We start from the raw sequence: 15,205 nt of genomic DNA on the forward strand, positions 1-15,205 counted from the left end.
CACTTATCTGTACATTTGTGGGATGTGGGAAGAAACCCATGCAGACACGGGGAGAACATACAAACTCTGCGCAGATAGTGCCCTGACTGGGATTGCTGCCCTACCTAAAGGGTGATCTTTAGTGGCCTTATCATTATGCCATAGGAGCCCGATGGAGCACATATAGCGTATAGAGTATAGTCTAATTAAACCAAAGAAAGCAAAATACAATATGATAGTAAATGGAACTCTCAGTACAGTCATTTTCAGCTTAGCTCTTACCTCTCCAGCACTGCCTGACATTTGCCGGCGATGTTCTCAGAGTCATAATGCTGGTTGTCTTGTAGCTGTTTGGCAAATGACTCCATTTCGTCTATTCTATCCATCTGTGCATCAAGAGCTTTTTGAAACTTTTCATGTTTGTGCTGAAGACTTTCCGTACTAGCCACAGAATCCTAGAAGACAAGAACGGATACTGCAAGATCTTCACCAATAGGTTTACATCAGATGTTGCTGCCAAGTAAAACCGCCATTTTGAAGTCTAATGCTGGGTGTTGATGTTGGTGTTGATGTTGGCGTTGGTGTTGGCGTTGGTGTGTGTGTGTGTGTGTTGTCTATCTTTTAGGTGTTAACAGTTTATCGTCTTGCTGTACCCTACTGCTTACGTGAACTACAGCAATGGATGAATGACAACTGGCTGAAACTAAATGCAGACAAAACTGAAGTCCTTCTGATTGGAGGGCAGAGCATGATAACAAAACAACTTAACTTGCAGTCTTCATCACTGCGAATAGGAGGCATGGATCTACGCAGCTCTAATCATGTGCGTAGCCTGGGAGTTCTAATTGATGGAGAGTTAAACTTCAGAACTCAAATCTCCGCTGTGGTGAAATCATCCTATTTTCACCTGAAGAACATCGTAAAAATCAAGTACCTCATCCCCCCAGAAGATCTGCCAACCTTAGTCCACGCCTTCATCACATCCCGACTGGACTACTGTAATGCTCTCTACACTGGCCTTCCAAAAAAGGTCTTGCACCGCTTACAACTGATACAGAATACTGCTGCCAGACTGCTAACCAACCAACCCAGTCACTGCCACATGACGCCAGTCCCCTCCCACTCCCTTCACTGGCTACCTATAGAATGGAGGGTCCTATTCAAGATCGGCCTACTGACATTTAAATCCCTGAATAATCTGGGCCCTGGATACATAAAAGATATGTTGCAGCTGCGTAGCAATCCCCGCATTCTCAGATCCACAGGTTCTAATAATCTAGTCATACCAAGAGTCCACTTTAAATCTTTTGGTCCCAGAGCCTTCTGTCATGCTGCCCCTACGTTTTGGAACTCCTTACCTCAACAGATCAGGACAGCTCCATCCCTGGACGTGTTTAAATCCAGACTGAAAACCCACCTGTTCAGTTTGGCATTTGCAGAAATATAACTTTTGTTGTGTGAATACTTCATCCTACTACCAATTACTGAATCTGAGAGAGCCTAAGCGCTTTGAGTCCTATGGGAGAAAAGCGCTATAGAAAGGTTATTGTATTGTATTATTGGTGAAACTCAAACTCTTAGAATATAGTACAATAGTCCATTTATTTCAGTATTTCAACTTAAATGGTGAAACTAATCTATGAAATAGACTCATTACATGCAAGGCAAGACATTTCCAGCCTTTATTTGTTATAGGTTTGATGATTAGGGCTTACATCTTATGAAAACCCCACAATCAAAATCTCAGACCATTAGAATAATGTGAAAATGTTCAATATTCTAAACTCAGAGTATCAGACTCTAAACAGCTAACTGATCCAAAACACATGCATAGGGTTCATATTTCATATATTAGTTTCACCTTTTAAATTAAATTACTGAAGTAAATGGACTTTTGCACAATATTCAAATTTTTCAAGTTTTACCTGTAGATAGCTGAAGTACCAAAATGGTGTATGGTAGAGGTCACAAAATTGTGAATACTTTCACTTAAAGCGGATCCGAGATGAAAAACTAACTATAACAAGTAACTTGTCTATATATCTTATCTAAAGTTTAGATTAGTTTACACAGCAAATCTAGCTGCAAACAGCTTTAATAGAAAATGATTATTTCTTCCTGTGATACAATGACAGCAGCCATGTTTGTAAACATTACACAGAGACAGGGTTATCTGTAACTTGATCACTAAGCCTGTGAAAAAACCTAATCCCCCCTCCTACCTTACCCCCTCTGCCTCTGAAATCAATGGCTAGTAACACCTCCTTCTCCTCCTGCCCAGACTGAGCTCCCATGAGCCCTTGCTACTGCCAAGGCTATCTGAAAACCTGTGGGCGTGGTTTATTTAGTTTATAGGGAATTAGAGTATTAAAAAAAAAAAAAAAGTATTTGGCTTGAGGAATGCCCTATAAACAATAGGAAAGGAACACAATTATGAAATGAGTAAAAGTTCACCACATGAGCATGAGGTGTTCAGTGCACAATCCAGCTATTTTACTATTCATGATCTTGAATGGGCTTAAAAAAAAAAAAAAAAAAAAAAAAAAAAAACTAATAAAAAACTAATACAGGCTAACACTGGTTGGCTCATCTAGGCGGTCCAGGTTAAATAAAGGTTGTGAAAAGACAAAAATAGCTGAGAAGACCGAACTCATCTCTTTAGCAACATTTATGCCAAAATATAAGTTTATTTTTAATCTTAAGCCTTTTACTTTGAAATTTAGGAGAAATGTTAAAAACAGATTCAGGTAAACTGTTACATCAGGTGCAAATCTGAAACCCACCAGGTAAATAGGTAGGAGGTTAGGTGCGGGCAATCGGTTTCCAAGCACACACGTGAAAAATTAGACTTGCAGAAGTCTCTGATCTAGTTCTTAGGATTCCACTACCCAGAGAAGCAGGTTTTCAGGCTGCACGTGAAGACTATGAAGTTTGTCAAGTGTCACAATAATTTAGGAAGAGAGTTTCAGAGGACAGGTGAGGCATGAAAAAAATCCTGTAGAGTGGAAGGAGATGACTCGGGTGGGTGGAAACGGAAGCAGGAGATTTGGGCGCATGAGAAAAGTGGACAAAAAGGGCGCCCCATTCACTCCCATTATAAATAACATTTAATGGGCGCCGAACAGGGAAAAAAAGGCGCCGGAGATTATTAACGTTTTACAATCGGCGCCCGGAGATTTTTAAGGTTTTATAACTGTTCTTGTGATGATTTAACTTTACAAAATGAGCCCGTGACGAATAACGTTTATAAAGATACTAAATCACTATTTCTAAAACATTTCTAAAACATTATTAGCCACCCAAAAAAATTATTTAAATTTTTTTATTTACATTTTTTATTTATTAATGTTTGTAAAACATTATTATCCATAAGGGGTCTTAGGTTTAGGTACCACCAGGGGGGTCTTAGGTTTAGGCACCAACAGGGGGGGTCTTAGGTTTAGGCACCAACAGGGGGGGGTCTTAGGTTTAGGCACCAACAGGGGGGGTCTTAGGTTTAGGCACCAACAGGGGGGTCTTAGGTTTAGGCACCACCAGCGGGGTCTTAGGTTTAGGCACCACCAGGGGGGTCTTAGGTTTAGGCACCAACAGGGGGGTCTTAGGTTTAGGCACCACCAGGGGGTCTAGGGGTTAGGGATAGGTACAGGGAGGGTTTTTAACAAACGTAAATATAAGTTTCAGTTTAGAAACAGGGAAGATTACCGTTTATTTACATTACATTATTACATTATTTAATGATTAATAAATTCTTAAAACACTATTTGTAAACGAAATTCTACACAATATTTTTATAAACGATAATACTGCTTATCGTTTACACCACGCGCCCTTTTTTCCCGACGCCCTTTTTTGATGTACGCATGACGGGTTAGTATTGTATCTGGTGAGAATTGTAGGGATAAACACAGGAGCTAGATTGAATAGAGCTTTGTAGGCAAGTATTAAAATCTTGAACTTATATCCTTTGATGGTGGTGGTGGTATAAGGTGAAACAAAGCAACCCAGACATTATATAGTACGCAACTCTCCCAGCATTGGCTTGATAGGTTGCTTGGACACCAAGCTGTGTTCTAGAGCTGAAGCCCTCGAATTGTTTCATGTATAACCTTCAATTTGGATATATAGAGGTTTTGCCAGATCGGTAATGTCAAACTGTGGCTTGACTTGTCTTTTAACAAATGAGCACCCGGCCACAATTCAGGACTCACTATTTATCTTGGCTGTAAGGAGGAAACCTTGAAGCGAAATAAGACTGTGGGGAAGAGCTAGTCTGTGGTTAGCTGTGCAATTCACTACTAATGATTAAACCAATAACTGCAGCCTTGTAAAATGAGGAGGACTCTGGCCAGACGACATACAGCATCAAATTTATCGGTGTTATGCACAATTTACTCTCCTGCTTTTAAATAAGATTGAATGAACATTAAAATATTACACCATGGGGGGCGCATGCGTGGCGCTGAGCAAGATGGCCGCTTAGACCGGGAGCTCCGCTGAATACCTCACCCATTACAGTGGCAATCTGGCACCCAGCTCGTCTAAAAGACATTTGTGAGGTGGATTTACATCCCGAAGAGCCAGGGGCAGCCGTGTATGGGACCTAAAAGAAGAAAAAGAGCGGAGAAATCCAAGAATTTGGACACTTACTTCCTGAGGCCTAAGCAACAACCCGACCCGCCCAAGATGGCGTCTCCTAAGTCTCCACGCGGCGAGGACGCTACCCAAGCAGCCGACTACATCACAAGGCAAGTGCTGGAGTCATGCCTCGCAGATCTTCATGAGAAGCTCTCCATAACGGTAAAAGAGGCGGTCTCCGCGGCTGTAGCGGATCTACGTTCAGACATAGAAGTAGTCCTGACGCGTACCACGTCACTCGAGCAATCGGTCGAGGCCTTAGAAGAACGTTGCTCATACTTGGAGGAGGAGAATTACAGGTTATCGGACACTGTGACGGAACTTCAACGCTCCATTGAAGACCACGAGAATCGGGACCGAAGGTCCAATCTCCGGGTAAGAGGGGTGCCCGATACTGTTAAACCTCCGGACATTAAAGCTTACTTAATAGATTTGTGCACAAATATTTCCCCGGACACCCCGCAAGATATGTGGCGTTTTGACAGAGCACATAGAGCCATAGGCCCACGTCCAGAAGGGGCCCCTTTACTACGTGACATTATAGTGAAATTCCATTACTATGAGGCCAAGGAGATAATCTCCCTTGCAACGAGAAATACGCCATCATACACGTTCAGAGATCATGAGCTGCAGATCTTTAACGACATATCTCCTATGACTCTGGCAAAAAGAAGAAAACTGCGCCCTGTCACATCATTACTAAGGGAAAAGGGATTTCAATATAGATGGGGTTATCCCTTCAAGCTGATAGTGGTAAAAGAAGGGATATATCACGCGATCTCCTCTCCAGAAGATGCACCAGACTTGCTGAAAGGCTTAGGCCTCCGCATGCCAAAACTTCCACCACCAAGTTCCCCGGCAAAGAAACAGGTCTCAAGAGAATCCCCACCACCCCGACTGTCACCTAAAAGCCCAACTACCTGATTTATTTTATCTGAAATATTTCACTTTATTCTATTGCCAGCTTCAGTTAACAAATAATAAGCCATGGGTGAGGTTGACGGGGCCCGTGCACTGAGCGGCTGCAAGGTGCCAGTATGTTTCCCCCATATGGATGTGCAGAGGGGCACATCCCAACAGGGATAAAATATGTCCTTGTTCTACTGTTTTATAGTTTTTTTCTGCTCCCATCCTGGCTTGAAAATATAGATATGATGTTATGGTTTAAATTGTCCAGGATAGGCTCATTACTGATACAAGCCGCAGGGGTTCTTATGTTCTTCCTTATTCTCTACTATTTTTTCTCCTTTCTGCTTGCCCTTAGCTCTTCTTTCCCTATTTCTTTTCTTCTTTCTCTCTCTGTACCTTCTAAGGTTGCCAGCCCACCCAGTCTTTTCATGTGTTTGTGGGGAAGTCCTTGGGGATCACTGCAGACGGTAAGCTTACTTACACTGAGACCAAATGATTAAATTAGTCTCTTTAAACACCAAAGGCCTGAACTCAATTCGTAAACGCTACCTCGCATTAAAAGATTTAAACAGAATTAATGCTGACATAGTGTTTCTACAGGAGACAAGATTCTCCACTAAAAGTCCTGGCTATCTCAGGAATAAGCACTACTCCACCTCCTATATGGCTAATGCACAGGTAAAAAAGGCGGGAGTAGCAATTTTGATCCATAACAGATGTCCTATTGTAGTAAAAACAGTCTGCAGTGATCCAGGAGGACGTTACCTTATTCTACAGGGTTCAATTCATGGACTAGATATTATTTTAGCTACTGTGTATGCTCCTAACGACCACCAGATAAAATTCCTGGAAAAGGTACTCAAGAAAATAGAAAAACTAGCGTCCCCAAATATCATATTGGGGGGAGATTTCAACTTAATCTGTTTCCCGACAAGAGATCGCAGATCTGAAGTAACTCCTTCAAATTTTCCCACTATTTGCCGAGTATCAAAAGAGTTTAGATCCCTCTTAAAAAGTTTTGGGTTATGCGACGCCTGGAGAGCTTTACATGCAGACGAATATGATTTTACTTTTTATTCTCATACATCCTCAACCTACACTAGAATCGATTACTTTTTTCTCTCCCCAGCCTTACTAAATTCGGTCACTTCTTCCGAGATAGGTCCAATATCTTGGTCAGACCATGCTCCTTTGGATATGGTCCTAAATTTAGCTAATAACCCTAGATTACCTTCAGTATGGAAACTAAACGATAGTTTATTGGTTAATGAGGAAGTAGCTCAGGATGTACTAACAAGTATTCAAAATTATTTCGATTGCAACATAGGCTCAGTCCCACGCTTCTCGACTGTATGGGAGGCGCATAAGGCTACAATCAGAGGGAAATTTATTGCAATAGCCACTCATAAGAAAAGGGAATCTCTGAAACAAGTAAATGAGCTGCTTCAACAAATAACCTCACTGGAAGAAACACATAAGATTTCCCCTTCAAACAAGGGAATAGAACAACTAAATTTATTACGCAAAAAATTATCTGATATTCAATATACTAATGTTGAAAAAGCTATATTCTTCACTAAGCAACTTTTTTATGAAAAGGGAAACAGAGCCCATACTATACTGGCTAAAAAATTAAGAGAGACAAAAACACGTAATGCAGTTTTTTCGCTGAAAGATAAAAGTGGAGTAGTCCAGCATGATCTGACCAAGATATCTACAATATTTAGGGATTATTTCTCGGGAGTTTATAATTCAAACGACACTGCCCCTTCCTCTAGGTTAGAACTAAGAGACTATTTACGTTCCTGCAACCTCCCAACTATATCCTCAGATCAGTTAAATATTTTAAATGCCCACATACAAGCAGAGGAAATATTTGAGGTCTTGAAACAGGCAAAGCCACATAAAGCACCAGGCCCTGACGGCTTTACTATGGGTTACTATAAAAAATTTAGAGACCTGCTGACACCTAAATTGGTCACTCTATTCAATGGTTTTATGGGTCTTGACCCAATTCCCGATTCAATGCTTAAATCCCATATGGTTGTCTTTCCAAAGGCAGAAAAGGACCCTTTAGACGTAAAAAACTATAGACCCATCTCTTTATTGAATACCGACCTAAAAATTTTTACTAAAGTTTTAGCTAATAGATTATCCCCAATTCTCCCCTCACTAATAAATACAGATCAAGTGGGATTCGTGACAGGGCGATATGCAGGTGACAACATCCGCCGCACTATAGATTTAGTGGACCACATTAATTACCATAAGATACCTTCAATCCTACTGAGCCTAGACGCGGAAAAGGCCTTTGACAGGTTGTGCTGGCCTTTCCTGTTTCAAACCTTGAGGACGATGGGATTCGGGGGAATATTTATAGATGTACTTCAGAAACTGTATTCAAACCTCAAAGTAGCGCTTAAAATTCCATTTACTGATCCCAACCAATTTTTCACAATTTCTAATGGCACACGTCAGGGCTGCCCTCTGTCCCCATTACTGTTTGCGCTCTCTATCGAACCATTGGCAGCTAGGATAAGGGGCAGCCCTGATATACAAGGGGTAAAGGTGGGAAATTCAGAGTACAAGCTTTCACTTTTTGCGGATGACGTGCTATTATCCGTTACTAACCCCCACGTTTCTTTAGCCAATCTGCATGTGGAGCTCTCCAGGTATGGAAGGTTTTCCAATTATAAAATTAACGAAAAAAAATCAGAGGCCCTCCCATTTTATTTAGCAGCTCAAACATTGGAGGGGTTGCGATCTAGATTTCCATATAGGTGGCAAGAGGAGAAACTAAAGTACCTGGGAATATTTATATGTAAAAATTCAGCTAAACTCATACAACATAATATCACCCCACTAGTATCTAGAATCATAAAAGACCTGGAGAAATGGAAAGATTACAATATTTCATGGATGGGCCGCATGGCAGCTTTTAAAATGAACTCCTTACCTAAATTAGTATACATTTTCTCCTCCATTCCCGTATGGATGCCCCGGTCTCATCTCCTTCCCCTACAGAAAGCATTGATGCGTTTTATTTGGCATAAAAAAGCCCCAAGAATACCTAAATCGGTTCTCACTCATCAAAGACAGTTTGGGGGTATGTCAGTACCGAATATCTACACTTATTATATAGCTAGTCAAGTCAGACAAATGGTAGCATGGTACGAGAGAGGTCCTCATGCCCGGTGGACCCAGATTGAATTTTCTATTATACACCCAATCCATCCTAGCGCACTTCTGTGGGGGCCGGGCCTGATCCCTAGGGAAACAGCATTGGTGTACTCCTCAATAAGATCTAATCTGAAACTTTGGACTGTTTTAAGCAGACGCTACACATTGTTTCCGGCGAGCTCGGGCCTTGTCCCCATTTTTGGTAATCCCAAATTTATTCCAGGCCTTCATTACCCGTCATCCTCAATCTGGGCCCAAAAAAACATAAGATATATCTCTGATCTAATAGATCCTTTTTCAGGAAAGATATATACGTTTGAAATCTTAAAAGAGAGGGTCTCACTTACAGATTCATATTATCTGCAATATATGCAAATACGGCATTTTATCCTCACTATATCCCCCTCCTTGGAGTTTCCTAGGAAAACAGAGTTTGAGGCTATTTGGGAATCAGGCCCCTTGCAACCAGGTTTAATCTCATCTCTGTATACATGGTTCAACTCTCCGGAACGATCAGACTCTAACTTCCAGCACAAATACATGAAATATTGGGACATGGCCCTAAATACAACCACAGATTTAAAAACCTGGACAAAAATTTGGCTTAATGCAGCAAAAACGTCGATATGTATCACCACAAAGGAAAATATATATAAAATTCTTTTCTTATGGTACAACACCCCAGCCAGGCTCCATAAATGGAATTCAGCAATCTCACCAACATGCTGGAGAAACTGTGGCCAAGACGGTACAATTCAACATCTATTCTGGCTCTGCCCAATTGCTCAACAATTTTGGCTGGAAGTCATCCAATTGATACAACAAATAACGGATATAATCATTCCTATGGACCCCTGGATTTGCATTTTGGCCAAACCCCTACCACGTCTGAAGGGACATAAACAAAAACTTATAAACTACTTTTTGACAGCTGCTAGATGCACCATATCTAAACACTGGAAAGACCCACTTGGGCCTTCTATCTTGGAAGTCCGTAACAGAGTGAAATACATCTATAAAATGGAGCATTTAACAGCAGTTCTGCAAGATAAGATGCATATATTTGATAAGATATGGAATTCTATTGTATTGTAATCAATCGTTTTGTCCATAATGATGGAATCAGAGGTTTTTCAAGGCTGGCAACCACCTTTTCTCTACTCTTCTATCTCTTTTCTATCTTTTCCCTTTCTCACTCTCCTCTTTCTTCTGTTCTGCTCTTTCTAGTTCCTCTTTATACTTTACTATGATGTGGATGGTCGGGGAAATTCCCCCACCAATAGTGAGATGCAATATCCAACCTTCAAGATATCAGTCATTTTCCTCATTATCATACAAATAACCGTTGGATTATGAGATACCATTCCAAAGGCTTTATTATAGCTATTTAGATCCCATTTCATGTAATAGTATATGCTTCCTCTATAAGGGGTATGTAATTTTATGCAAGTTGTTCTTCTTGTGCAATGTTGGAATTGTTTGTATTGGCATTTATTTGAAAAAATAAAAATTTTAAATACAAAAAAAAATATTACACCATGTGGGCAGATACAGTATGTCAATAAAGAAGATCTCCATTAAGCTTTGTTTGTTTTGGAATTGTGCCTTATGGACAGATTAGCTGCAGTTACATTAATGCTTGCTTTCTGTGAAAAACAAAGGAGGCTGCTTTGGGTTCCTAGACTTTGAAAATAATTTTATACTGCCTTATTTAATAAAGCTTGTTCTTTTTATGTGGTCCCTGTGCTGCTAACAGTCAAATAGCTGTTGCAGAATGTAAAAGAATGGGACCTGCAAATACACTCTCCTTCATTGCTCCACGTCAGGGTTAAAGTTCAACCCCACCCAAACTACAGATAAAATATGCTATATGGGAAGGATTTTACTAACCCAAACATTTGCCTTTTAGCCAGCCAATTCCCACTCACATGGGCAGCTTTGTGGGAGCAGTTAAAAAGGGCTCACGATAAGACCCATTGAAAAGGGTGCCCGCTATACAAACTGCAGCTACACATAGCGGGTGCAAAGTGTCCTTTTAAACAGGATGCTGACAAGGCGTGATAGGGTAAGTGGGAGGGGGGGGGGGGTAAGCGTAGATGCCCAGCAGAGGTTAAGGGCAGTTGCCCACTGGGGCGTGTTAAGGTTAGGTGCCCACTGGGGCGTGTTAAGGTTAGGCGCCCACCGGGGAGTCTTAGGTTAGACTCCAAAGGGGGGGGGGTGCTGAGGTTAGGCAAAACAAGGGAGGGGGTTAGGGTTAGGCACCTATGGGGGGGGGGGGGATAGGTACCAGGGGTTTTAAGGTTAGAGGTTAGGCACTGGGGGGGGGGGGGGGAGCCAGGGGAGGGAGATCTGTGCAGAGTTTGGAAAGTTAGGTCACAGTAAAAATTATGGCAAACTGATATTTTATCATATGAAGTAGTAGAATACTGTATCTGTAAATTTACAGATATATTACTACCAGCTATTTCCCGGACCCTTTAAACAGGCACTTTTATCAAGCGTATGCAGCTTTGTGCCCTCACCATACGCCAAACTGCAGCTTAGCAAAACAGCCTGGTCCGGGAACCTCCCCCAGCCTGCCAATAGACATTGAAGAACTAAATCAGGTCATAATTCTGCCTTCCTCACCTGTTACAGAGCTCATCTATCACACAGGCAATAGTGTGCAGAGAACAGGATGCTTTTGACACTGGTGCCCATCTACAGTTCCAAACTGGTAATGCGGAAGTGGTCACTGCTGCAAAACCACAAGGCTACAATTATCAGAATATAAAACTTCTGAAGCACTTTGTGAAGAAAGCCTTAAAAGTAAACTAGTCCTTAAGGAAGCTCAGAGAAACAGATATATAAGCAGTTTTTAAAGTGTGCACCACATCACTATTTGGCCTCACTTACCCCGAGATCTTCATTAGCCAAGAATGCTTCTTTACTGTTCAGCCAACTCTCACACTGATCAACGATACTGAAAAATGTCTGAGAAATGCATTAGTAAGTAAAAATAATAAACCAAACAACACAATAGCAATCTATTCATGAGAGGAAATTAGCAAGAAATGCTTAGCACAACAACAAAAAGAAATGTGTATTTTTTCCGTTATGAAGTCTCCCCAAGACCTCTCTTTCCTGCAATGACGCCCCCCCCCCCCCCCCGACTCGCAGTAAAATCATTGTATAATTTTGTGTGCAGAGCCTAGCTACACATAGCACCAGAGGGAGGCTGCTCATTTCAGCCACCAGAGGGCCCTGCTCCATAACAGGAAGCTTTGTGTTTGACTTCCTGTAATTCTCTTGGAGAAGCTGTACATAACAACAACCAGTATACAAAACTATATTCTTCAGCAAGCAAAAGGAGCGGTCAGTAGCACTAGTCAGCTACACTCTTGGGTGTGGCCCAGCTCACTGAACCTTACAAACCGTTAGCTTCAGTTAATGGAGGGAACAGCATGCATGGGAAGTGTGCCATACTCCAATGCAGGTGGAATGCAGGTGGAAGCCTTATAAAAAGGGTACACTGTCCATCTAAACAAAAGGGGGTTTGAATGCAACCACCTATTAAAAAATAATGGTGGTCTACTGGTCTAGTTACATAGTTATTTGGGTTGAAAAAAAGACCAGAATGAGATCAGAGAGGCACACACATAACATGGCTTATTAGTATGACATGACAAGGATTAAGAGAGGATGTACATGGTGGTTAAATAGATTAATAAGGATATTTTTAAGAAGATTTTATTCATTTTAATATAAAATGAAAACATTCTGAAATCCCACTTTTTATACACTGCTAAAGAAAAAGTGTTCACCAGGCATTTCACCTCATGACCGTATTTTTAAATAAACAACGTGGCCCTCTGCATTTGAGAAATTGCAATGTTCAGTGATAGGGAAATGTACACATGTGTGCAAGAGTCCCTGTTCATAGCAGTGGAGCAGATCGCAGCTTCAGATAGGCAGAGTGAAGAGGAGCTATTACTTGGCCCAGACAACCAAGCAACCGCTTTGGGCCTCACCCACAGGAGGGCCTCCCATGCTGCAAGAAGTGCCCTGTCTGTGACATAAATGGGTGTCTCTGCCTCCCATAACTCACACACAGACCTCAGATCAGTGGCAATGTGAACAGATGGGAGAGTGGCGCAGTGACCACAGAATATCTCAGATGCTGAAGTGAGGTTGTTGCTCATTTCCTACATTTGTACAATGCTGGTCCGGTTGCTGATGATCTGCAGGTCTCTGAATGATGAGGATGGGGTGGGAGCTATAAACCCCCATGGACACCAATAGGGGTATGTAGCTTGAGGGGAAGGGCCTCAAATGATATGCTGCTTGAGGCCACAAAAACTTAAGCATCATCCTTTATAGAGTGTTAAGGGAGTCAGCAGTACTCTACATGCCTGCCCAACCGGTGGTCAGGTGTTGCCCTGGACTAGGCCTCCCACAGTTCGCAATTGTAAATCATGCTCATTATACTTACATTAAAGGGAACCCGAGGTGAGAGGGAGAGGCTGTCATGTTTATTTCCTTTTAAATAATGCATATTGCCTGCCTGTCATGCTGGTCCTCTGCCTCTAATACTTGAAGCCGTAGACACTGATCAAGCATGCAGATCAGATGTCTATGACAAATTTGACAAGATTAGCTGCATGCTTGTTCAGGTGTCACACCTCGAGTTCCATTTAATGTTACCTTCTGCTAATCATCCTGTTTGAAAATACTGAGTTTTCTAAAAATATTAATATTTTTTTTTCATTTGCATATGCAATACAAATATATTAATGCTACTTAATGTCAAATAGTTGAACATTTCAAAGTGTTAGAATAATGAAAACAGTATAAAACTTTACCTGCAGGTCCCGGGCTTGACACAATTTAAGGTTCTGATCTCGCCATGATTTAATCAGCTGATTCCAGGCGTCTTCCATATTGGAAAGGGCAAGCCGTATATCATCTGCCGCATAGTGTCCAGAATTACTCAGCTTCTGTCCAGAGGTTTTCACCGCAGTAACTCTCTCTGTGCGCGCCTCTATCTCTGCCTGGTGAGACACATCACTTCATTTTAAGTATTTGCTTCACTGTTGGGGGCTTAAAGCGGATCCGAGATGAAAAACTAACTATAACAAGTAACTTGTCTATATATCTTATCTAAAGTTTAAATAGTTTACACAGCAAATCTAGCTGCAAACAGCTTTAATAGAATAACAATATTTATTCCTGTGATACAATGACGGCAGCCATGTTGTTTGTAAACATTACACAGAGGCAGGCTTATCTGTATCTTGAGCAAAGAAAACTAATCCCCCCTCCTCCTCCTTCCTCCCCTCTGCCTCTGAAATCTCTGGCTAGTAATACCTCCCCCTCCTCCTGCCCAGACTGAGCTCCCATGAGCCCTTGCTACTGTCTGAAAGTGCCTTGGCTCTCTGAAAACCTGTGGGAGTGGCTTATTTAGTTTATAGGGAATTAGAGCATTAAAACAAAAACAAAAAACTATTTGGCTTGAGGAATTCCCTATAAACAATAGGAAAGGAACACAATTATGCAAGGAGTAAAAGTTCATCTCGGATCCACTTTCAAAGTTATTTTATTGAGGAGGTGTGAAAATATCTCATGGGAGAAAACTCAAAAGAAAAGTCAACTGAATAGGGGGCCTACGCAGGACCGAACTGGGCCGCTGGAGGAGTCACCAGTGGGCCCTACTGCCAGTCTCAGAAGGAACAATGTGAATGTGGCGTGTGCTTCTTTATCACCGTGGAGTGACAGAGAAGCCCTGAGAGGTGCAGCAGTGCATGAGGGCTAAGTGACTTCAGGAGCCTACGAGGTTCCACCACTATCCTTGCCATTTTTGTTTCTACTGCACACCGAGTGTGGGAGAAGAGAGGCAGGACTAAGGAGGGAGCCACAGACAAAGTTGACCGCCGGGCAGAGGAGGCAAAGACTCACATCAGTAGCTGTGCACACATGCTGGTACAAGATGAGGATACAACTGTCTCAGTAGACACGGCGAACAGCAGTAGCTGCTGGAGGGGTTCCAGAGTTTCAGGAGAGCAGCAAAACTACTGGGTGGTAGGTTGCTGGAGGACATATGCTGCTTTTCACAGGAAACAAGCTACTGCTGTTTTGGAACACAAGCATTGTCTGTTAAGTGCACAGAGCAGGCTGTAGCTACTAGGGGACACAGGCTGCTGTTGTTTTGGTCAAGGGAAACAGGTTGCAGGTATTGGTGGGCACAGGATGCGGCTATACAGAGTCACAGGTTACTGCTGTTATTGGGGGGAGGGGGGGTGCTCACATTAGGTTGCATAGGTTTTTACTAGGGGACATCTGCTGCTATTTGGGGTTCACAGGCTTCTACTAGTGAACATATGCGGCTGTTTGGGGTATGGGCTGCAATTGGGGTGCATAGGTTTCTACGATGGAACATCTGCTGCAATTGAGGAATATTGGGGAAAAAGAGGTTGCTGTTGAAAGACACATGGGGATGCCTACAGCTTTTATGTTATTGGTAATG

General features: G+C 42.0%; 1 protein-coding gene across 2 annotated transcripts in view; it reads right to left on the reverse strand.

Annotated features, from left to right (window-relative positions):
* SPTBN5 (spectrin beta, non-erythrocytic 5) overlaps nucleotides 1-15,205 on the reverse strand; it is a 379,061-nt gene that overhangs the window by 76,048 nt on the left and 287,808 nt on the right. For both annotated transcript variants that reach the window (XM_068254311.1, XM_068254312.1), the window contains 3 exons: nucleotides 13,545-13,733; nucleotides 11,599-11,676; nucleotides 262-434 (listed from right to left, as the gene is read on the reverse strand). In XM_068254311.1, coding sequence (XP_068110412.1) covers nucleotides 262-434; nucleotides 11,599-11,676; nucleotides 13,545-13,733 — 440 coding nt within the window. The remainder of the gene's footprint in view (nucleotides 1-261; nucleotides 435-11,598; nucleotides 11,677-13,544; nucleotides 13,734-15,205) is intronic.

The sequence above is a fragment of the Hyperolius riggenbachi genome, chromosome 9 (genome assembly GCF_040937935.1).
Source record: "Hyperolius riggenbachi isolate aHypRig1 chromosome 9, aHypRig1.pri, whole genome shotgun sequence".
In the NCBI taxonomy this organism is placed as follows: Eukaryota; Metazoa; Chordata; class Amphibia; order Anura; family Hyperoliidae; genus Hyperolius; species Hyperolius riggenbachi.